Source organism: Ictidomys tridecemlineatus, chromosome 15 (genome assembly GCF_052094955.1).
Source record: "Ictidomys tridecemlineatus isolate mIctTri1 chromosome 15, mIctTri1.hap1, whole genome shotgun sequence".
Classification (NCBI taxonomy): Eukaryota; Metazoa; Chordata; class Mammalia; order Rodentia; family Sciuridae; genus Ictidomys; species Ictidomys tridecemlineatus.
The window spans coordinates 10,185,837-10,207,832 of NC_135491.1; the positions used below are offsets into that span (position 1 = coordinate 10,185,837).

General features: G+C 53.9%; 1 protein-coding gene across 1 annotated transcript; it reads left to right on the top strand.

The window, feature by feature from the left end:
* The first annotated feature begins 722 nt into the window (after positions 1 to 722).
* On the top strand, positions 723 to 21,347 carry Nova2 (NOVA alternative splicing regulator 2). Its single transcript, XM_078031835.1, has 4 exons — positions 723 to 1,005; positions 8,949 to 9,092; positions 13,963 to 14,129; positions 19,939 to 21,347. The coding sequence occupies exons 1-4, from the start codon at positions 729 to 731 to the stop codon at positions 21,019 to 21,021; spliced, it is 1,671 nt and encodes a 556-aa protein (XP_077887961.1). The 5' UTR covers positions 723 to 728; the 3' UTR covers positions 21,022 to 21,347.
* The last annotated feature ends 649 nt before the right edge of the window (positions 21,348 to 21,996 follow it).

Consider the following 21,996-nt stretch of genomic DNA (forward strand, 5'->3'; position numbering starts at 1 on the left):
TCTGCGAAGTGCTTACTTAGAATCAGTCCTGGCACTTAATACGTGCTCAAGAAATGCTCATTAAAGGTGAGGGTGGAGAAGGCCTGGAGGAGCCCAGAGTCCTTATTATATCCTGGGGGGAAAATCGGGTCCCTCGCTCCCCCGCTGTGATGGGCGTGGCTAACCCAGAGGGACGTGGCCCAGGCTTCAAGGGTGGACCAATGGGGGTGCCGAAGGGCGTGGCCCTGACCGGCATGGGCGTGACCTTGCGCGGGTGGGAGGGGCCAGGCCGCTGTGGGAGCCTCCGGGAAGAAGATGCTCGGGCCAGCAGCCACCGCCAGCCCAGTCGCCGCTGCCACCCGCGCCCGCCGCCCCCCGGGCCCCCACTAGCGGCCGCCTCTGCTTCCCACCTCCGGCCCCCCGCCCCGAGCAGGGCCTGGGGGGCTCGGCCCTCTGCCCCGGGTAGCAAAGAAGGGGGGATCCTGTCCCCCCAGTGGCGCGGCCAGTTCCCGGCCTCCGTGATCTTGAGAGAGACCCCACCCCTCAGTTCTCTCCGGGCTCTGTCGGAGACCCCCTCTGCCCTCCCATCCCGCTCACATCCGCTCTCCAAGCTCTGTCACCCCCCAGAACCAGCTCCCTCCCTCCTTCCCTCTCCGGGGTTCCCCCTCCCCCATCCCTCCGCCGCCCCCTCCCCCTCCCACATCCCCTTCCCTCCCCCTCCCCCGTCCCCCGTCCCCCGCCCCCCCACCATGAGGATGATGGCCGCCGGCGCGGTGCACGGCCTCTTCACGGCCTCCGCGGCCCCGCAGCCGCCGCCGCCCCCGCCGCCGCCGCCGCCGCAACCCCAGCCTCCCCAGCAGCCGTCGCCGCCGCCACAGCAGCCGCCGCCGCCGCCGCCGCAGCCGCCGCAGCAGCAGCAGCCGCCGCCCCAGGCCCCCCCCATGGAGCCCGAGGCCCCGGATTCCCGCAAGAGGCCCCTCGAAACGCCCCCCGAGGTGGTCTGCACCAAGCGCAGCAACACGGGAGGTGAGGAAGGGCTGCGCTCGGCGGGGCGCGGGCGGGGGCCTCGCCTTTCTCGGCCTCCCCCTCCCCTGGCAGGTGCACGGGCTCTGGGGAGGGAGGGGTGCCCCTCCCGTGGCGGGGGCAGGGGGAGCTGGGGAGGAGGCCGGACCCCCTCCTCCTCGCCGCGGCCGGGCAGGGAGCTTTGTCTTCGATGAGAGGGGTTGGGGGGAGGGGGTGGCGAGTGTCCTTGGGGGGGCGCGGAGGATGGGGGGCGTGGGTTCCTCTGGGAGGGTGTCTGCGTGTCCTTGAGGGGTGTGTGATGTGACCCTTTCGGGGCAGGGGTGTTCCCCGACTTGCGTGTCTTGGCTGGGGGAGGGGAAGGAGTAAAGGAGGCCTACGGACCGGAGCTTCCCAGCCTCGCTCCCTGGGGATGTCCTGAGCAAGGGTTGTCCCGGAGGGAGGGATGTGTGGGCCACGGTGGGGATTGTGCGTGGGGACAGGCGAGGTGGGTGTGTTGGGTGACATAGAGGAAAGGGCGGGTGTGTAAAGCTGGGTGGGAGAATGTGAGTCTAGGACAGGTGTGTGTGTGTGGGTCTGTGTGGGCCCTGCAAGGCCTGAATATGTGACATTAGGGATCATGACAGGATAGAAGGTGTGTGTGTGTGTGTGTGTGTGTGTGTGTGTGTGTGTGTGTAAGAAACAGGACTAAATAAGAAGGACTGGGCTCCACGTTTGAGACCCTCAAGGAGCACATGTGACAGGGGACAGTGCATGCTTGTCACCCCAGAGGGGCTGTGGTGGACCGTGACACATGAGTGAGAGGGTGTGTGTGACATGCAAGGGGGTGTGTGGGGGACGTGAAATGGGATGGCCCTGGGCTTGAGCCAGGAGAGGCTGCGTGGATCAAGGAACGGGTTTCTGTGTGTGTGATACAAGCATGCACGGGGCGGGTGGGACCAGAAGCTGGTGAGGGGATGTGACAAGAAAAGGGTGTGGGTGTGACTCCAGAGAGGCTGTGGCTGGGTCTGACACATGGAGGTGTGCAACAGTGACATCAGAGGGGGTGTGTGCGACAGGGGAAGGTGGGTGTATGAGAAGGGAGGGGCTGGCCTTGTGGGTGAAACGCACGAGGGTGTGTAACGAGGAAAGGGGAGGACTGTCCCCCAGGAACCAGGACCAGGGGAGGTGTGTATGAACCCTGGGGGGCAAGGTGCAACAAGGGAAGGGTGTGTGTGAAAAGGCTGGTGTGTGACACCAGAGATGTGGAGTGATTCTGTGTGTGTGACAAGGGACAGCATGTGTGTGCGTGTGTGTGTGTAAGGTAAAAAGGTTTGATGTCACAGAGGTGTGTCTGTGACACAAGAAGGGCCCTTTCTGTGTGTGACCGTGGAAATGTGTGGTGGACCAGAGAAGCCAAGCTGGGGACCAAGCGCATGCCTTGCTGGTGGGGGTGCAGGGCTTTGGGGGTTCTGAGCCCAGCACTCCAGCTCCCTGGAAGGAGGGAGACCCCTGAGCAGACAAGCCCCACCCCGCGGTCACCTTGGCCAAAATCTCCACTTCCTCTGGCCTTTTCCTCCGGATGGGAAAGGGATGGCCTCCGGCAGAGTGCACCCTTCCCTTTGCCTGGCTCCGGGTGGGTGGGGCGAGGGCCTCCCACCTCCTTCCCTAGATGAATACCAGCCTGTCCATCCAGGTAGGGCAGGATCAGGGACCCCCTGGATGCCTGGGAGGGTGTCCAGCAGAAATTGGAGGAAAGGGAAGTTGGGGGAAGGGTAGGAGGGAGTTTCCTGTCCTTCTTCCTGCACCCCCACCCCCAGCACACACATGAATGTGTCCCCGCCAACTTCCTTCCCTTCTTCCTGCCCCACTGCCATTCCCAGTCCTGGAGAGGATCAGGGACCTCCTAGGTCCCTGAGCCAGCCTGGCTGACCAGCTCTCTTCCTTGGGGTGGGGGCTTCCACCCTGTCTTAAAGGGGCTGAGATGCTCCAAATCTGATGGCTCACGGCAGACTGTAACAATGCTGCTGCTAAAGACTGTCACCTTCACCTGCATGGCCCCTACTGTGAGGCAGGCTCTGAGACACAGTGAACTTCTCAACAGAACCCTTGGGAGCTGGGGATGTGGCTCAGTGGTAGAGGCTAGGCTGTGCTAGGCCCCGGGTTCAACCCACAGCACTGAAAAATCAAACAACAAACAAAAGAACCCTCGGGAGACATGCTTTGAACTGCTTTTTCACAGATGAGGAAACTGAGGTTCAGCAAAATGCAACCACTTGCCCGAGGTCACACAGCTCCTAAGCCCTGGGATGCTAGTTCCAGGGCACACGTACTTGCCCGCTGGGCTGGCCTGCCTGTCTTGCCCGTGGTGAAACTAGGATGAGCCTATAGGGACCATCTCTTCTAGGTATCCTCCAGTTCCCTCTCCAAGGCACCCTTGGGGAAACTGAGGCCAGGAGATGCAAAGGGATGGAAATACTCAAGAGCAGGGCAATCGAGGGTCTAGGGCTTTGACCTCAAAACCAAAGACTCCTTTCAATAATGGACCTTCATACCAGGGAGGCTGGGTCAACCCATCCACTTTTCCAAGGTTCAGTGTCCCCATCATCTGCCAAATGGGGATCTCACAGTAACCCTAGTGATGATGTAATAATAGTTACCAATATTCTTGTTTAATGCTTTATATGGAATTTTATTTAATTCTCTCAGTGCTTTATAATGTGATGATGATGATGATGATGATGATAATAATAATAATAATAATAAATTATAACAATGGCTAAATTACAGTTACGGTGCTAAAATGTGCCAGAAAGTATTATGGAATGTGCTTAACACAGATCATTTAATCCTTACAGCAATTCTATTCTATTACCCATATTACAGATGAACAACTGAGGCCCAGAAAGGTCAAGTTCCTTGCCCATGTCTGTTGATAAGAGGCAGAGCCGTGATTTGAACTCAGCAGGCCAGCTCCATGGTGTGGTTACACACTATAGTGAACCGTGTGTTCAGATAGGGAAACTGAGGCTCTCGGTGGTGAGGAGCTTTTCTAGGGTGTCACAGCAAGTAGTGGCAGACTGGATAGAGCCAGCTCTTGCCCTCACTGCCAGCCTGTGCCTCCTGCTTGTTCCTGGGAGCGATGGGAGGAACAGAGAGATGGTGGCTGTTCTGACTTCTTAGCACTAGTCTTCTTCTGGGAAGAAGGGGGAGGCATCAGGGCAAGAGGGCTTGGCCAAGAGGTTGAGTGGAAACCTGGTGGGGGAGTCATCTGAGAAATAAAGGACCCCTGTCTGGTGGGACAATAATAAAGAGTGTCCCCAAAGTAGATATCATAACTCCTAAGCTGCAACTACAACTGTCCCCATGACCTGACTATATTCCAACCTCTTTTGCTCCCTTGGCCACCAAAATACAGAAGGAAAAAAAAAAATACTCATTTCTTTTACTCCAGACACAGCCTACAGCAGCCAGGTCCTACCTTTCATACTCTTTAACACAAAGACAGTGTCACCTGGGCAGGGCCCTCGAATGAGCCCTTTCAGTGTTCAACTCTGTGGCTGTCAGGTGCTTGGCAAGGGACCCTCAGGCAAGTTATTTTGTGGCTCTGAGCCTCAGTTTCCCAGTGGGGAAAATGAGGACAGGAAGATTGACCTCTTTGGTGGTTGGGTGCGTTCAGTGAGATTGTGTATGTCAAGGGCAGGGCACGCGGCCTGGCCGGTGGTAGTTGCTCTGGATACAATAGCCATCTTCGTTGTTGCCATCAGTGCCACTAAGGATGGGATAATATTCTGTTTTTTTCTGCCATTGAGTAGAGATTCACCCCAAGGAAATCACACCCCTGCACCCTCCTCTCTGTCGGTGACAGCCGCAGCTCCAGCCACCGTCCCACCTTTCCTCTCCCCATCCCTACAGAAGCGTGGTCCAGTTGTTCTGCGTTTTGCACACAGACAAGCACATCAGCCTTTACAGAGAGACTCTCCACTCCCGCACCACACCCTCACCATCTCTGTCTTTCACCAGTGACATCCCCACATGCTCCCAATGACAACGCCAGCCTCACACCCCAGCCTCTTCCTAAAAGTAGAACACGCCAACTCTCCCATTCCCGGCCCTCAAGCAACAGCGGGCACCTAAAACAGCACCCCAACTTTGGTTCCTCCAGATGTATTGCCACCAGAAACAACTCCTTCACGACACTCAGGTCTTGGGCTCCACTTTTGTCCTCAGTGATCTCCACACAGATCCAAGTCCCCCACAGGGTCAACTCTATGACAGTCACACTGAGACACCCCAAATCTCTTGGGTGGAAAGACATTATTTGCGGGTGGAGAGGAGTACTGGTGGGGTTTTTTTGGAGGCCTCCAGAAGCATCCCAAAGGGAGGTAGTCACACAGGGGAGGAGGAGGCCAGAGACTCAGTGACTTGAAGGGGAAAGACGGCTCAGCCTCCTTCCAAGGTGAAAGTGCTCCAGATTGTGGAGAAAGGGAGACAGGCCCATCTGGGCAGATGAAGTTGTCATCTTCAGGTTGCCAGTCACTGTCACGGGGTCAAGGAGCTGTCTGGACCCCAAGAGGGAAGCTAAGAGAGGGCTGGGAGTGGGTGGGATGGAGTTCTGGCAACTAGATTCTGCCTCTGCAGAAGGAAGAACTTTCTCATAGGCGGAGAAAGTTCAGACTCGGTGGTTACATCAGGATAGGAGCCGGTGACGTCTGGGGACTCCGAGTTCAGCTGAGGTCATGTCTGTGCCCTTGCTACAAGGAAGGCTGGGAAATAGAGGCTTGGCCTCTCCCCAGCAGAGGTGGGATGCACATGCGGGAAACACCCCCAAACAGGAAGGATGTACTGGACGATTCTAAAAAGGACCAGAAGTAGGCTGATGTCCACTGTGGGGACTCTGGGACTTGGAGTTCTGAGTTTCTGCAGGCAGAAGGTCTCAGCTCATCCCTCTCCATAGCAGACTGGCAGGAGAGAGAAAGGACCCAGAAAGGTGTCTAGGAAGGAGAGTAGGGACAGGATGTCCATTTTATCAGCGAGAGGACATTTCTCCTCCAAGAAGCAGGTGAAGCCTGGGGCAGCCCCCTAGGGGGATCGGTGATGAAAGAAGTGGGGTATCCCCTCTTCCTCTACCTCTCAACAAAAGCCCCAAGCCTTCCAGTAGTTTCCCCACTGATAGGTCACGCTGCACTGAACACTGTGATAATATTTTGCTTGTGTTCATGAAGTGGATGATAATAATAATGATAATAATGATATCTGACATTTCCCAAGCCTCTGTGTGCCCTGGATCATCCTGAGTACTCTCCATTTCATAGCTTGGTGAATCACCATGGCCCTGAGCAGAGATGCTATCACCTTCTCCATTTTATGGATGGGGAAACTGAGGCCCAAAGAGGCGAGGAAACTTGCCGGCAGCCATACAGCCATCAGTGACAAAATTTACAGCTGGTCTAGGGGAATGTCTGCCATTTCATATGGACATTCTCAGACAAAACTCAGAGGAAGCGGAGAATGGGGAGAGGGAGTCCCGGTTCTCTTCAGAGCAGATGAATGCCTTTCGCCCTCAAGAGAGGAGTGGGGGGGAGGAAGGGGAGAGAACATGAAGGGGTCCCAAATATTGCTGAGCACTCCCTCCCCATCTTCCTGAGCCTCTGTGACAGGTGTCGGGGTGGGGAAGAGGGGACACCTCTGTGAGCCCTGGGGAGAAAGTGAATGGAGGGGTCAGGATGATGGGTGGGGAGGCACCCTGGGGGTAGATCTCCTAATGGGCTTAACCTTCAGATGAGGCAGTTTCCAAAGAGGATTGCCCTGGGCTCAGGGAAACCCCTGTATTCCCGACCCCTCCCTACGCCTGCAGGTCCACATCAGCCCCACTCCCCACAGCCCCATCCTGACCAGTCAGGGACCCCGACCTTCACTCTTAAGGGAACAGGCGCCCTTCTTTACCTCCTCCTCCTCCTCCTCTTCTTCCTCCTCCTCCTCCTCTTTTCCTCTTCCTCTTCCTCTTTCTGGGGATGGAACTCAGGTAGGCAAGGTCTCTGCCACAGAGCCAGACCCCAGGCCCTATATTGGGATTCCATGTGAACCACTGAAAATGGGCTTTTTCTGCTTAAAAGAAAAAGATTTTTTTTTTTAATTAGGGGATTGTTTGAAGCCTTAAGTTTTAAAAAGCAGAGTGGCCTGACCCCTTCCTTTTCCCAGTGTTCATTTGAGCTCTATCCATGTGGTCCACTGTGGACCTCTGTGATAAATTGCTCAGAAGACATAAAACAGGGGTCTTTCTCATTCTCAAGGTTCAAGGAAATCTTCCAAGAAGCAATATTTGGAGTCCTAAAGGCAAAAGGGAGATGGGAATGCTGGGAGAGAAAGTGCAAAGGCCCTGGGGTGGGAGGGAGCAGTGAACATTTGAGAAAAAGGACACTGAATCTGGTTCCTGAGGGGGAGATGAGGAAATGAAGTTGGAAAAGTGGGAGGAGCCAAATATAGTGTCTTCTACTGAAAGGGCTCCAGAATTTCTACCCTGGGAGCACAAGAGGCAATAGTTTGGTTAGACAGTAAGAGAGGTTAGGACTCGCTTGGAGGCTGCATTTTAAAAAGTGCGGTAGGTGTAGCCAGTTGGTCTATAAGAAAGAAAGACCAAAGCCCCAACCACTGTCACCACTTCTAGATCCCTCAGGGTGTCCTGGAACTATGGGTCTTTAGCTACCACCAGGGGAGGGTGTTAGGCAAGGGTGAGCCACAGCAGAACCGAATTGGATTGAAACAACCTGGCAACTGTCTCGGTACCCTGGGGCTGGTGCCCTCACTTCTCTGGGCCCCTCTGTGCCTCGGTTTCCTCTTGTGTAGAAATGGAGCTCACTCTTTGCTTCCCACGGGGGTGGGTTGGGGGGGCGTGAGGGAGCCATCAGAGCAGGCTTGCTGAGCACTGGTCAAAAGCAAGGGTTTGGAACATCTCCAGGGCTGGCCCTCCTCCACCTCCCACCCCAGCAGTGAGACCACTGTCACCTCCTCTCTGGACCATGGCTGTCACCTCCTCTCGGGACATGCAGCTCTTGCTCTTGCTTCTCACATCCCTCCAAGGCCCCCATCTCACTTGGAGTAAGAGCCCCAGATGCGGTCCAGAGCTTCAACACCCCCTAGCAGCCCCCTGCTCTCGCTCCTCCCACGAACCCATCTCCCCCCCAGCCAGACTCAGCCCTCCTTGCTCCTTTCCAACAGTCCACACAAAACTGTGCCACCCCAGGGCCTTTGCAACTTGCTCACCTGCCACATAGCCACATGGTCCTGTCCCTTCCTCTAGAGCCTGATGGTTCCCAACACAGACTCCGGGGCCAGGTTGAGTCCAGACCTGAGCCCCGCCCCCTCCTCTCTCTAAGCTTCAGAAACATCTTCACCTTCGTTTCCTCATCTGTAGAATGGATCTCTAAATAATGCTTCCCCCATAAAACCAAGGTAAAAATCAGAAGGACTGATTTTGTAAGGGACTTGGAACAGAGCCTAGTGCGTCCCAGGTGCTGTGGCAGCGAGTGATGGATAAGGAGTGGCACGCTCCTGGGAAGGGCTTTCCTGGCCTCCGTATCTGACATCACAGCCGCTACACCCTCCCGTCCCCTTTCCTGCCTCTTGGACTCTCAGTACTTACGACCATGTGACATGAGTCTGTCTCCCCCTCCTGAAGAGTGTAGCTCTATGTGCTCTCGGCTGAATTACTGAAATTCTTTCAGCCTTATGTGCCCGCAAAATCAGGGGCTGGTTCCCCAAACTGGTGCCAAGCACAGAGTAGCCAGAGCTTAGGCTCAATTTCTTGAATAAATGAATGAATGAATGGATGGGTGAATGGAGCTCGGGCTGGGAGTTCTCTTCTTCCCCGCTCCTTTCACGGTGGTGCTCCTGTGTCACTGTGATTTCCCCAGCTACCCATGCTTGGGCCTCCCGGGAATGACTCCCCTCTACCCTGTGTGCTCCTGCAGAGGAAGGTGAATACTTCCTGAAGGTGCTCATCCCCAGCTACGCAGCTGGCTCCATCATCGGCAAGGGCGGGCAGACCATCGTGCAGCTGCAGAAGGAGACGGGAGCCACCATCAAACTGTCCAAGTCCAAAGACTTCTACCCTGGTGAGCCCTGGCCGGGTCTCTGCCCTGGGCCTCCCTCTCTTCCTCCTTCCCTTCCACCTGGGCCCTGGATGAGGAAGAAGGGCTCCCCTAGGGGCTGGGAGAATGATGGGGGGCCTCCCCTCCCTCCCCCCAAGGGAACAGAGCTGCCCCCAGCCCAAGCAGCCTGGCCTGAGCAGATGGGGGTGGGGGCAGGGCCAGACAATGGGCCTGCTGCATATTCATGGACTCATTTGCATGATGTGCTGGCAGATGTGTCCCTTCCCACACACCTGCCCCCTCGGGTCAGTTGGAGGAGCTAGGGTGGGGAGGGAGGCAGGTGTCAGAGTGTCCCTCAGGGCTCGGGGCCAGGCTTCCGTGTTACTGTACCCCCACTCTTTCCCTTTGGATTTGTCACCCCATCTTGCCCATCTCCATCTCACCGACTTTCTCCCCTCCATGGCTCCTGATGTGCCCCTTCCTCCTCCTGTTCCAGCTTCTCTCCTTCCCCTCCGCCTCTCTCCGCCTCCTCCTGCCCCTCCGTGTGCCTCTCTGTCTCTCTGTCCCCTCTCCTGTCCTCTGAGGCTGCATCCCTTCTGCCTGCCCCTTTCCCTCTCCCACCTCCCCCTTTTCCTTTCCCTCCACCCCTCAGGGTCGCCCCCTTTCTTCCTCCCCTTCTCTGAACTCTGCATTCATCCACTCAGCGACGCTTAGCAACACCTGCCATGGGGTCCTCTCTGCCCGTCCCCTAGTCCCCTCGCTGGCTTCTGCTCCCTCTTGCCACCTCTCCCTTTATGTTTCTTTCTCCCGAGTCTCAGCTCCTACACTCTGTTCTCTCCTCCCTCCCACCCAGCCCCTTCTCTGCTCCACTCTGTCTCCATCCCAATGTCCACAACCCTATATTTTTAAAGGTTCCTCTGCTTTCTCTAACCCCCCTCAATATTTCTCCATATCTCCCTCCCAAAGCCAGTGTCTGAGCTCCAACATCTAGGAATCCAGGGAAGGCCCCCAAATTCCATCTGTGGTCCAGCGCTGGTTCTGGTTCATTCTTAATCCCCTTGGAGTTTTTTTAGGTCAAACACCAGAGATGGAACGCAGGGTTAGGATACATTCATTTCTCTCTCTCTCTCTCCTCACCCCCACTCTCACCTGCTCTCCCTCTCTTTCTCCTGCCCCCCCTTTCTCCTGCCCCTCCCTGCATCCTTCCCTCCCATGTCACTAAGTACCTTTGGCAAAGAGTTTAGAGAAAAATCTAGTGGCCCAGGCACAGCATCCCATTTTCTCTTCCGCCCTGGCCCAGTTTCCCTGCGCCTCTCTAGCCCATAAGATGACGATAAGACTTCTGCTTAGGATAGTCATCCAGGGACACTTGGCCCCTGGATTGCATTCTCTGCCACGATGTCATCCGCTCCCAGCTCAATGATCTGCCCCACAAGCAGGCTGCTAAGAAACCCAGAAAATGGGACAGGCCTTGGTTCTCTGAGACCAAACACTACACAGATGGCAACATGAACCAGGTCTCTCCCCAGCCCCTGGACAAGCAGCCGGTCCCCACTCCTGAGCTGGAACATCCAAATCATACAGCCTGTGCCAGCTCCTGCCTCGGAGATGCAGGGCACAGCTCCCTACAGTCTCAAGGCTTTTCCAGGGTCCACAGAAACACAGGAAGTGCAAATGCTACTGCATGAGACAAAGAGCATATTTCCCTCCTTTCCTGGGTGACATCCTTTCATTGGTTCATTCAGCAAACATCCTCTGAGCACCTTTCCATGCCAGCCCTGAGCTGGACAGAGATGGGGCACAGTGAGACTGAGGGTCCCAGCCTTTGTCTCTTGGACCTCATGCCTAGTCAGGAGACAAAGGCCACACGTGACAGCCCAGAGTGTCCAGGACTGGAATGGGGAAGCCCAGGGAGGTCAGGAAAGGAAGTCCAGACAAATCAGTGAGCTGTGAACTAGGGAAAGAGCAGGGAAGGACACTCCGGGAAGAAGAAGTCACACTTTAAAGGCTGAGAAGTCATTTGTTGCTCACTGTGGCTGAGGCCTAGAGAGCAGGTGACAAATGACAGTGGGAAAGCCAAGAGGGTCCTCTGGGCCTCACAGGTTCACACACACACCCACACACACACACTCACCCCAAAACCCTGCGCTGTGTCTGGAAGAACACACACAAAGGCATCCCCTTCTCGATAATGGATCCCAAAGCTCCAGGTTCAATCCTTCCCACCCATGGAGAAACCAAGACCCAGAAATAAGCAAGTGTCTGCCCAAGGCCTCGCAGACTGCTCCCCAGCCAGACTTCCCGGATGAGAACAGCTTCTGAGCACCCGTCTGTAGCTCTGGATTAAGTTCCAGGGGAAAAGCCCGACTCGAGCTGCTGATTGTCCTCACAGTTTTTATTAATTTATAATGTACTTGCGTCAAAGTACAAAAATCATAAGTGCCTCCTTAAATTCACACATATTCTTTCTTAACATTAAAAACAAAAAACAAAACTACAGTCATTTACTGCCCCCAACCCATACACTTAGAGCTACTCACTCATGAGCCCCCAAATCAGCAGCGGGGAGCAGAGTGGTTAAGACTCTATAGACTCTAAAGCTAGGTATCTGGGTTAAAAACCTAATTGTTCCGAGTGAACTTGGACAAGATCCAAACCCTTTCTGTGCCTCAGTGTCCTCAGCAGGAAATTGGGGGCCATAAAGCTGCCCATCTTGTATTTTAAGTGGATAAATATATGCAAGGGCTTAAAATGGTACCTGGTGCTTAGCCTTATATAATCACCAGCTGTTACTATGGACGATTTTTCAGAGTTTTACTGGGTCTCCTGAAAAACCCCTCAGACCCCAGGTTAAGGACTACAGGGGACAGGAGGTCACAGACTCACAGAATTGGAAGGAAGCCTGGCCACTGCAGCCAGGCTCTCCCTGGGGCCTCCTGGGGCTTCCCCCTCCCCTCTGTCCCCTGCTCCATCCCGGTTCCAGCCCAACCCACACCCTTTCCTATTTACACCCAGACCGAGGCAGCCTGCGCTGACTCACCCTGGCTCCGACCAAGCTATTGTTCTGGGTGGAGGGAGCAAGGGTGAGGATTGTGCCCCAGAGCGGGTGGGGGCTTTCAACTCCACAAGTGACCCTCAGGCAGTGACACCCGGGCACATGGCAAGGTCAGCATGCCAGGCTGAGCAATGGCAAGCCAGAGGTCAGGGTCGCAGCACCAGCACCCTGCACAGAAGTGCTGGACAGACAGTGGCACTCGCTGCCAAGTGTCCCAGACACAGGCACACACAGAACCTGGCATACCTTCAAGACCTTTTCCTTCAAATCCAGGGAGCTAACCCGGTCCTTCAGACAGAGCCCACAACCCTGGGGAGATGGACACAACGTCCCTTCACCCATCAAACACCGGCCTGGCCTCACTGTGATGGTCACATGCTCACACAGCCCGGTCACAGCCAGTCGTCTTTGTCCAGCTGTAATACACACTGGGACATACGCACGCACGTCACAAGCACACCTGCCATCCCAACAGTCTCACCTGAGCCGGCCCCTCTCTGTCTTTCTCTCTCCCCAAGCTCACACACGCCACTCAGAGGGTCCTGTGCACAGAGACACAAACCACACACCAGTCATCCAGAGAGTCTGTGAACACCGGAGGTGGGGACATGTTTCTCTTGCTCATACAGATGCAGACACACCCACCACCAATGAAGGGCACACCCCTCAACAGCCTCAGTGCCGCTTTGTGACATTCTTTGTTTCTTTCTCTCACACACACTCAGCTCAGTCTTACAAATAGTGAACAGGTCATCACTCGACACCAAAGTCTTTCCTACACACAGGGGTGCACCCAGGCCTTGTTACTGTGTGGCATAGGCTGTTTCTATTGCAGCCGCTCCTGTTCTTTCTCTTATACACACAAACACCGATTCAGGTGATCTAGCCTGTCCTGCCCAAGTACACACAAGCCCACACACCACCCACCCCAGGCAGCCTCACAGGTACACACACAGTCACAATGTCACCCAGAGTCTCTCTCCCCCACACATATACCCCAACACCACCCAGCTTCTTTTTCCTGAGCCCTACCCGGAACACACACACAGAAGTGAGGAGGGTGCCCAGGTCAGAATCGCAGCCCGAACCTGGAGGGTATCCAGCAAACACAGCACCCCACTCCCCTTTCCCAGCCCCTCAGGCTCCAGGGCTCCAAGAGTTGCCTTTGACCCAGGGGCTCTTCCCTATCCACACCCCTGCCCTCCCCCACCCCTCAGCCCTCCATCTGGTGGGTCCAGGCAGGCACTCAGGCCTCTCTTCTGCCTCCCCCATCCCCCAGCCCTTCCCCATCCTCTCCAAAAGCCCAGAGGCCTGCGCTGCAGGCTTTCAGGGGTTGCCATGGCAACGGGGCCTCGTCCCTCATCCCCCTGGGGGTGGGCTGAGGACCTGGCCAGCCAGACCGATAAGGGGGTTCCAGTTACTGTGGCAACCGCTGCAGGCCTGAGTGCTCCGCTTCTAGAAGGAGGGGGGCAGTGAGTGAATGGTTGCCAAAGCAACCGGGGAGCCCGCAAGAACTGGGAAGAGGCAGCTGAGCCCTGTCTCCCCTGCCCAGGGCTGCTGTGGGCATCCTGGAGCACTTAAGCATCATTCTTCCATTCCCCGGGGTTGTTTTAGGGGAAGGAGATAAAGTGTAGATTATAAAACAAGGATTCCATTCATTTTCCCAGTTACCCATCGTGGCCTGAGTACCCGTTCCAGCTTGCCCAGATTCACTGTGTGGCCTAGAAACAGGTCCACTCCCTGGACCTCAGTTTTGCCCTCCGTTAAATGGGGCCTGTCTCTCAGGAATGTCCCCATTCCTGTCTGATGAGTGTGCCCTCTTTCTCCCTTGCTCAACAGGAACCACAGAGCGGGTATGCCTAGTACAGGGCACAGCAGAGGCCTTGAATGCTGTGCACAGCTTTATTGCCGAGAAGGTCCGAGAAATCCCTCAAGCGATGACCAAGCCTGAGGTGGTCAACATCCTTCAACCCCAAACCACGATGAACCCCGACAGAGCCAAGCAGGTCAGCTGGGGCAGAGTGGGCTGCTGTAAAGCTGGTGAGGTTCAGGAGGCAACATTCCTCCCAGATGCCTGCAGAGAGTTCGAACCACTGGGACAATTCCCATTTTTAAAAAAAGTTTACCAAACACATGCCAGTGGTTCATATTATGAGGGAGTCAGCGCTACCAGTCTAGAAAGGAATTCAGGCCACTTGGAGCGGGCTTGATGCTGAAGGAGTGAAGAAGGCCTAGGGAGAATTTGGCGGGGACCCTCCCACTCATCCACCCTTCCTGAGATTCTCTAGATCCTCCTCTCCCACCTCATCCCATTGTCTCTCTGAGCAACCTGCCTCCGACTTCCTGTACTCACCGGAAGTGACCTCAGTGACAGCCCATTCCAAAAAAGTTTAGAAATGGCCTCTTATTTTCCCTCCCTGATAATTACCGTTATGGGGGCCGACTTGGTGCTCAGTTAGCGAGAGAGGGGGCGGGTCCTTGTCCTACTCGGCCCTCTCCAGGAAGGGCTGGGAGCGGGGAGGGCAACGCCCCTCCGTTGCCTCAGTTACCGGGCAGCGGTAGGGGCGTGGCAGGGAGCGGACCAATCGCTTCCCGAGCCTCTCTGGTTGCCATGACGACGGTTCCCCTGACCAGGTGGGCTCCCAGTGAAGCCCTTAGTGGCGGTCCTGACCCGCAGTGGGCCAGGGGAGGAGGAGCACGGGGCTGGCTGCGCGCTCCCCGTTTTCTCTGCCCCCTCACTCCCACGTACGTGCGCACCTAATGCGAAAGGAGAGAGGAGCCCTGCGCCGGCGGACAGGCGGCTGTCGGGAGTTCCTTCAAGTCCGCCTAGAAAGTAAAGACTGAGGCCAGGCAGCGGGGATTCTTGGATCCTGGCATTACCCTGAGGTGGGGGAGACCATGAACCTGAGTTCCCGCAAGTTCGTGGGGACATGGGGGACCGAGAGCCTTGGAGGAGCGCTGCCGGGTAGATCGCTCCCCAAAAAGGACTGCGGGCTTGGGGCAGGGAGCGCGGCCGCTGTCCTTGGTGCTGAAGCGGCTCTACTCCTCACGCCCTGCCAGGCCTCTCCTGAATCCCTTCCCACCAGCAGAGCACAGCTTGCTACCCACAGCTTACACAGGCGAGAGGATTGCCTCTTTCCTCCGCCTCGATCGTGGCCACAAGGGACTCAGGGTTCATCGAGAGTTTGTGGATGTTGCAGGGAAAATGGGGTCAGCACCATCTGTGCCTCAGCCTTCCAGCGCCTCCCCCTAATCCACAGGAACTCACACAGCAGAGTCAAGAGGTTACAGAACCAGGATTTATCCTCGGCCTTGTTATTCGAGGGTTCCAAAGAATGAGAGAGAGAATGACTGAAGGCTCAGACTCTGGAGTTAGATGTCAAACTGAGTCCTACTCTTTCTTACTTCCTGACCTTGGGCAAGACTTGATTTCTCCATGCCTTGTTTTTCTCATTTGTAAAATGAGATTCATTATGGTGCCTACTTAAGGGTGGTGGTTAATGTTCATTGATGTTTGAAAAGTACTTGGCATGTTATGGCATAGAAAGTTCTTCCCCCCACAAAAAAAAAATCCTTAGCTGTTGTTATGTCTATGGGATATTTTAGTCAGAAGATAATGTCTCCTCCTTTTCTGCCTTGGACCTGCTATGTTACTCAGGGCCCCCTGCCCTTCTGTAGGCCTCAGTTTCTCTTTCTTTACAGTGTAGCATCTGGGTCAAACCAGGGATTATAAACTGAAATGCCTCCAAGAAAGGGAACATAAAAGATTAAGGACCATGGGCCCTCTGAAGAGGGGACAGTCACTGCTCAATTCCACCCTGTCCATTCTTGTCCTTTGGGAACATGGACAGTGTTTCTATGTCCTCCAAACTTTTCAAAATAAGCCACAAATCTCTGAAATCTACTGTTTTAAAAAGGTTGGCTCAATTTTTAAAACACTATGAAAGTCAAAGAAAATATGGCTATGGTCTGGCTGTGGCCTTAGGACCACCAGTTTACCACCTCTGGGCTGAACAAGTTGTTCTCAGCCCTGGCTAATATGGTAGCTTAGCATTCAGATTCCAAAGCCCCACCCCAGAACCACTGGGTCAGAATTTCTGAGAATGAGACCTGGGGTCAGATCCTGACTCTACTACTCACTCCTGTGTCACCCTGCACAATTTACTTACCCTCTTTGTTCCTCCATTTCCCAATCTAGAAAATGTGATAATAATAGAATTATAACAAACCTTATAGGTTCATTGTGCAGTCTAAGTAAATTACTATTCAAAAAAAGTTAGAAAAATTCCTAGCAAATTCTAAGTCCTGTGTTTTCTGCTGCTGCTGTTAGTGTTTGAAATTTTCCTTGGAATTGCAGATCATCAGAGAAGATAGTCTCTGTGTTCCTCCTGCCTTTAAACCTCCTGAAGTTCTATGACCGTTATTTCAAGATTCTAGGCTTATATCCTAAGATTCTACCATTCTAGCATTCTGGGATTACAAGATTCTATGGTCTGTACCTGCAGCTCTCTCTAAGATGCTATGATACTACAATTCAGGGTCTATCATAAAGGCATCTGCCACTTTCTCGGGGCTTCCCATGTGCCAGGCATTGAGAAGTCACTTTATAGTCCCTAATTAATTACACAGGGCAACTGAGGTTATGCTACTGTTGGACATGAGGAAACTGAGGCACAGAAAGGTGAAAGCATTTGCCTAAGGTCACACAGAAGTACCAACTACAATTGGGACCTCGCTCTGTTGAGAAAATAGCAAAACAGTTAACATTGACTGAATGATTACCTTGGAGCAGGTCACCCATATCTCATTGAATGCCTGTCACAACTATGAATCAGGAATCATATGCCCATTTTACAGATGTAGAAAAGGAGAGAGTAGTAAAGGAACTTCACTAAACCATGCATATAAAATATCTATATTCATGTGATTTTTATTAAATTTATTGTAAACTAATGCATAAAAACATAAGAACTGGACATATTAATGGGATGCCATGTACATGTATACATTATATACTATTTATAGTCAGTTTAAACATATCTATCTCCTCAAACATCTTTTCTTTAAAGTAAAAATATTCAAAGTCCTTTCTCCCAGCTTTTTAAAAATATTTTTTTAGTTGTAGATGGACACACCGCCTTTATTTATTTATTTTTATGCTGTGCTGAGGATCAAACCCAGTGCCTCATACATGCTAGGCAATCACTCTGTCACTAAGCTACAGCTCCAGCCCTCTCCCAGTTTTTTGAAATATACAGTACATAGTTGTTATTCACCCATAAGATTGTCGGTCATTTTACTGAGACATAATTCACATACCTACAACTCACCAATTTGATGGGTACAGCCCAGTGGCTTTTGTTATAGTCACAGAGTTGTGCACCCATTACCACAATTAATTTTAAAGCATTTTCCAAACCTTCAAAAGAAAAATTTTTGAGGAATCAAAACCAGAGCCTTGCATGTGCTAGGTGAATGCTCTACCACTGAACTGCCTCTCAAGCCAAAAAGAAACCTTCCTAAACTCAACCTCCCTCCTCTCCAGCCAACCCTTCTCTGTCCTCATGCCACCACTAATCTACTTTCTGTGTTTGTAGATTTGCCTATTCTGGACACATGTAAATGGCATCATAGACTATATGGTCAACCATCACTACCATCTAATTCCAGAATGTTTCCATCATCCCCAAAAGAAACCCTGTTCCTGTTAGCAATCACCCCCAGCCCCTCTCTCCCATCCCTTGGCAACCAAGAATCTATCTTTTGTCTCTGTGGGTTTGCAAAGTTCTGGATTCTAATTCTTGTGATTAGAATCCTATGTGGCCTTTTGTGACTAGCTCCTTTCACTTTGCATAATCTTTTCTAGATTTATCCTGCTGCAGTATGTATTATATCAGTACTTTATTTGAATTTATTGCCAAATAATATTCCATTGCATGAATATACCACACATTTTATTTATCCCATGAGACCTTTTTAAATACAGGAGAAATAAAACAAAGGTTATTTGTTATAAAATCAGATGAATTTTAATTTGTAAATATTCAACAGGGACTGCAGTAGAAGACATTGTAAAATAGTCTCAGCTCACACCCAGACATAACTGAGCAGTGCAGCTACTGAGGCAAAGTGACGTGGCGTGGAGTCCTGGAGACTTAAATGACAACAGTGGCATTCCTACTGATGTCAGGGTTTTGTAACACAATGGCCTGCCACTGGAAAAGTTCAGAACAAAGCAATCTCCCCTTGATTTACTGATGATTTCCATAGCTCAGAAATACTTAGCATGTATCACGGAGTTCTGTTCAGGACCCAGAGATTTATAAACTCTGGCATTTCACCAGCATGAATGTGCAACAGGACCTAGGACAGTTCTCCCCTGTGGGAAAATGACCTTCAGCTGTGGGCTGTAGACACTGAGGGCCCTCTCCATTCCATGTCCACATCTGCCCCCAGTCCTCACAAACCAAGACTGCCCCTCACAAATTGCCCAATCCTCCTCCATAACTGGCTTGAGGGTGGAAAGGGTGTGAGCTCTAGTAGTGGTTGTGGGGGGTGGAGAATCCACAGATCTAAGGGAACATGGGAAGGATTTTTGAGAAGGAGAAATCTGTAGGCAGAAATGCTCTTTGAGGTTGCTGGGGATGTAGCTGGGTGGTAGAACGCTGGCCCAGCATGCCGGAGGGCCTGGTTACTATCCCCAGCCAAAGAAAAAAAGAAAGGGAGGGAGGGAAGGAAGAGGAAAGCTGTGCTCTTGGAGATGTGAAAGGGATTCTGGGTTTTAAAATATCCCCACTGGAATCAAGGTTGACCAGATTTGCAGCTGCTCGGATAGGCAGGTAGCTGATGGGTGAGCTGCCCTGCAGCTGAAAAAGGAGCCATTATCTTCAAATGAGAGGCCTGCTTTGGAACTCACTGCCTTCTCAGACCTAAGGCTTTATGTTACCTTAATTTTACAGGTAAAACCACTGAGTTTGCAAGCTAGGGCTGCCATAATGAAATACCAAAGACTAGGCATGGTCTCTCCTCTTTGTGTGTTTGTGTCCTGGTCTTCTAAAGACACCAGTCAGTGAATGAGGGACCACCCTGACGATCTCGTTTAACTTCATTATCTCTTTAAAAATGCTGTCTCCAAACAGTCGCATTCTCAAGTACTGTGGGTTCCAATTTTGACATAAGAATTTGCAGGGGGAGGGGAAGACACAGTTCAGTCCAGAACAACAAAGAGGTTAAGTGAGGAGACTGTGTCATAGAGTGGAGAACACAGGAAGCTGGGAGGCTGGACCTCAGCTCTTTCACTATCTGGGTGACCTTGGGGCAAGTCCCTTTACTTCTGAAGCTTCAAGTGACTCATCTGTAAATGGAGACTTGAAGCTTTTACTAGGCATCAATCAGAGTGCTCAACAACAGAAGGTGGGGTCCTGGTGCAAGCTGGTGTGCATCCTGGCAGGCCCCCCAGTGGTCAGCCATTAAGATTTTAGGTGCATAAATAGGGGAGGTACCTGGGGCCCCAGGGACATGGGACAGGGTGGCCGAGGGGCTACTGAGAGAACCTACAATACCAGTTATTCATTTACCAACCATTGTGGAAATTTTTCAGTATTTTTAGCAGCCAGTGGGCGCATCTTGGTACCTATTAAGGGGGCTTGCTGGGTTTGCGTTAGGGAGAACCGGGGCTGATTACCAGCACCACAGCGGGGATAAAGGCAGGGGTGAGGGCTTGATCTTGGACACTAGAAAGGAATGCTAGGAAGGAGGAGACTCCTGGGTCTCCAGTGCCACCATGAAGACCCTCCCTCTTTTCCCCCGACACAGGCCAAGCTGATCGTCCCCAACAGCACTGCGGGCCTGATCATCGGCAAGGGGGGCGCCACGGTGAAAGCGGTCATGGAACAGTCGGGTGCGTGGGTGCAGCTGTCGCAGAAGCCCGAGGGCATCAACCTGCAGGAGCGCGTGGTGACGGTCAGCGGCGAACCCGAGCAGGTGCACAAGGCTGTGAGCGCCATCGTGCAGAAGGTACAGGAAGACCCCCAGAGCAGCAGCTGCCTCAACATCAGCTACGCCAACGTGGCTGGTCCCGTGGCCAACTCCAACCCCACCGGCTCGCCCTACGCCAGCCCGGCCGACGTGCTGCCGGCTGCGGCCGCCGCCTCCGCCGCCGCCGCCTCCGGCCTGCTGGGGCCCGCGGGGCTGGCGGGCGTGGGAGCCTTTCCCGCCGCGCTGCCCGCCTTCTCAGGCACCGACCTGCTGGCCATCAGCACGGCGCTTAACACGCTGGCCAGTTACGGCTACAACACCAACTCCCTGGGCCTGGGCCTCAACTCGGCCGCAGCCTCCGGCGTCCTGGCCGCAGTGGCCGCCGGTGCCAACCCTGCCGCCGCCGCCGCAGCCAACCTCCTGGCATCCTACGCGGGTGAGGCCGGGGCCGGGCCAGCCGGAGGGGCCGCCCCGCCGCCGCCGCCGCCACCCGGATCCCTGGGGTCCTTTGCATTGGCCGCGGCGGCCAATGGCTACCTCGGGGCCGGGGCAGGCGGTGGGGCGGGTGGAGGAGGTGGCCCGCTGGTGGCCGCGGCTGCCGCGGCAGGGGCGGCTGGGGGCTTCCTGACCGCAGAGAAGTTAGCCGCTGAGAGTGCCAAGGAGCTGGTGGAGATTGCGGTGCCTGAGAACCTGGTGGGAGCCATCCTGGGCAAGGGGGGCAAGACGTTGGTGGAGTACCAGGAGCTGACAGGCGCCCGCATCCAGATCTCCAAGAAGGGCGAGTTCCTGCCTGGCACGCGGAACCGGCGGGTCACCATCACGGGCAGCCCCGCGGCCACGCAAGCCGCTCAATACCTCATCAGCCAGCGGGTCACCTACGAGCAGGGGGTGAGGGCCTCAAACCCCCAGAAAGTGGGATGAGGCCTGTGGTGTGTGCGCCCACCCTTCTCCCTCCTCCACCTTCTCCTCCTTCCCTCCGCCTCCCCCAACTCCTGACCTCAGCTTGGTTAGTCCTGCTCCTCATGGGATGGGGCTGGGGTAGGCCTGACTGCACCCTCCCCTCTGGTAGTCATAGGCAGGATTGAGCGATGGTTGGGGAGGGGGCTCCTGAGCCCCCTCCCCAGCCCTGAGCTGACCCCTCCCCTCCCTGTGCTTGACTGGGCCTGACCCTCCTCTCCCAGGGCCCAGGTCTGTGTGATATCTGTATATATTGCATTTTGTTGATTTTAATAGAAAACAAAGCGTTATTTTCTCTTTCTTTCCCTCCTTTTTTTCTTTTTTCTCCCTTTTTCTTTTTTCTTTTCTTTTTATTTTATTTTTTTGGTAAGGATCCCCCCTTTATAACTTTTTGTTTCCATCTGGGAGGAGGGGAGGGTGCCTCTGGGTCACTTGGAATGAGGGGCCTCCCCAAAACACAACAGCCTGCCTCTCCACTTTCAGTTCTAGATCCCAGGGAAGTGATGGGAGTAGAGGTGGCCAAGATGTCTGAGCCAAAATGGGGCACTTGGAGCAGGGACCCCAGCGGTCCCAGACTTCCTCAGCTACTCTGTCCCCACTGGAGTTGCCCCTTCTGGGTGGGATTTTTACCCTTTGGTTGTCAGGTTGACCGGGCTCAGGGATGGTGCTGGGGAAGGAGGTCAGCTCTGGGGTTCAGCTGGTCCTGTGAGCTTACGAGAGGCTGGAAAACCTTGCTGTGTCATCTTTGTGGCTTTTCCTTGAGTAATGGAAATAAGGGTCCCTGTTGTATTGTTGCTGAGTCAAGTACTTTCTGGGCACTCCATATGATGTCACAGGAAGCAGTTCCCCAGAAGTCATTTCCTGTGATGATGAGAGACAAGTACTTATGAGGTCTCAATGAGCCCTTTCTTGAAGGTCACTTCAGTGATGATATCAGGG

Coding starts and splice junctions, on each gene's coding strand:
- Nova2 (XM_078031835.1), top strand. CDS start 729: ATGAGGATGATGGCCGCCGGCGCGGTGCACGGCCTCTTCACGGCCTCC. Junction 1,006..8,948: donor CAAGCGCAGCAACACGGGAG/GTGAGGAAGGGC, acceptor GTGCTCCTGCAG/AGGAAGGTGAATACTTCCTG. Junction 9,093..13,962: donor GTCCAAAGACTTCTACCCTG/GTGAGCCCTGGC, acceptor CTTGCTCAACAG/GAACCACAGAGCGGGTATGC.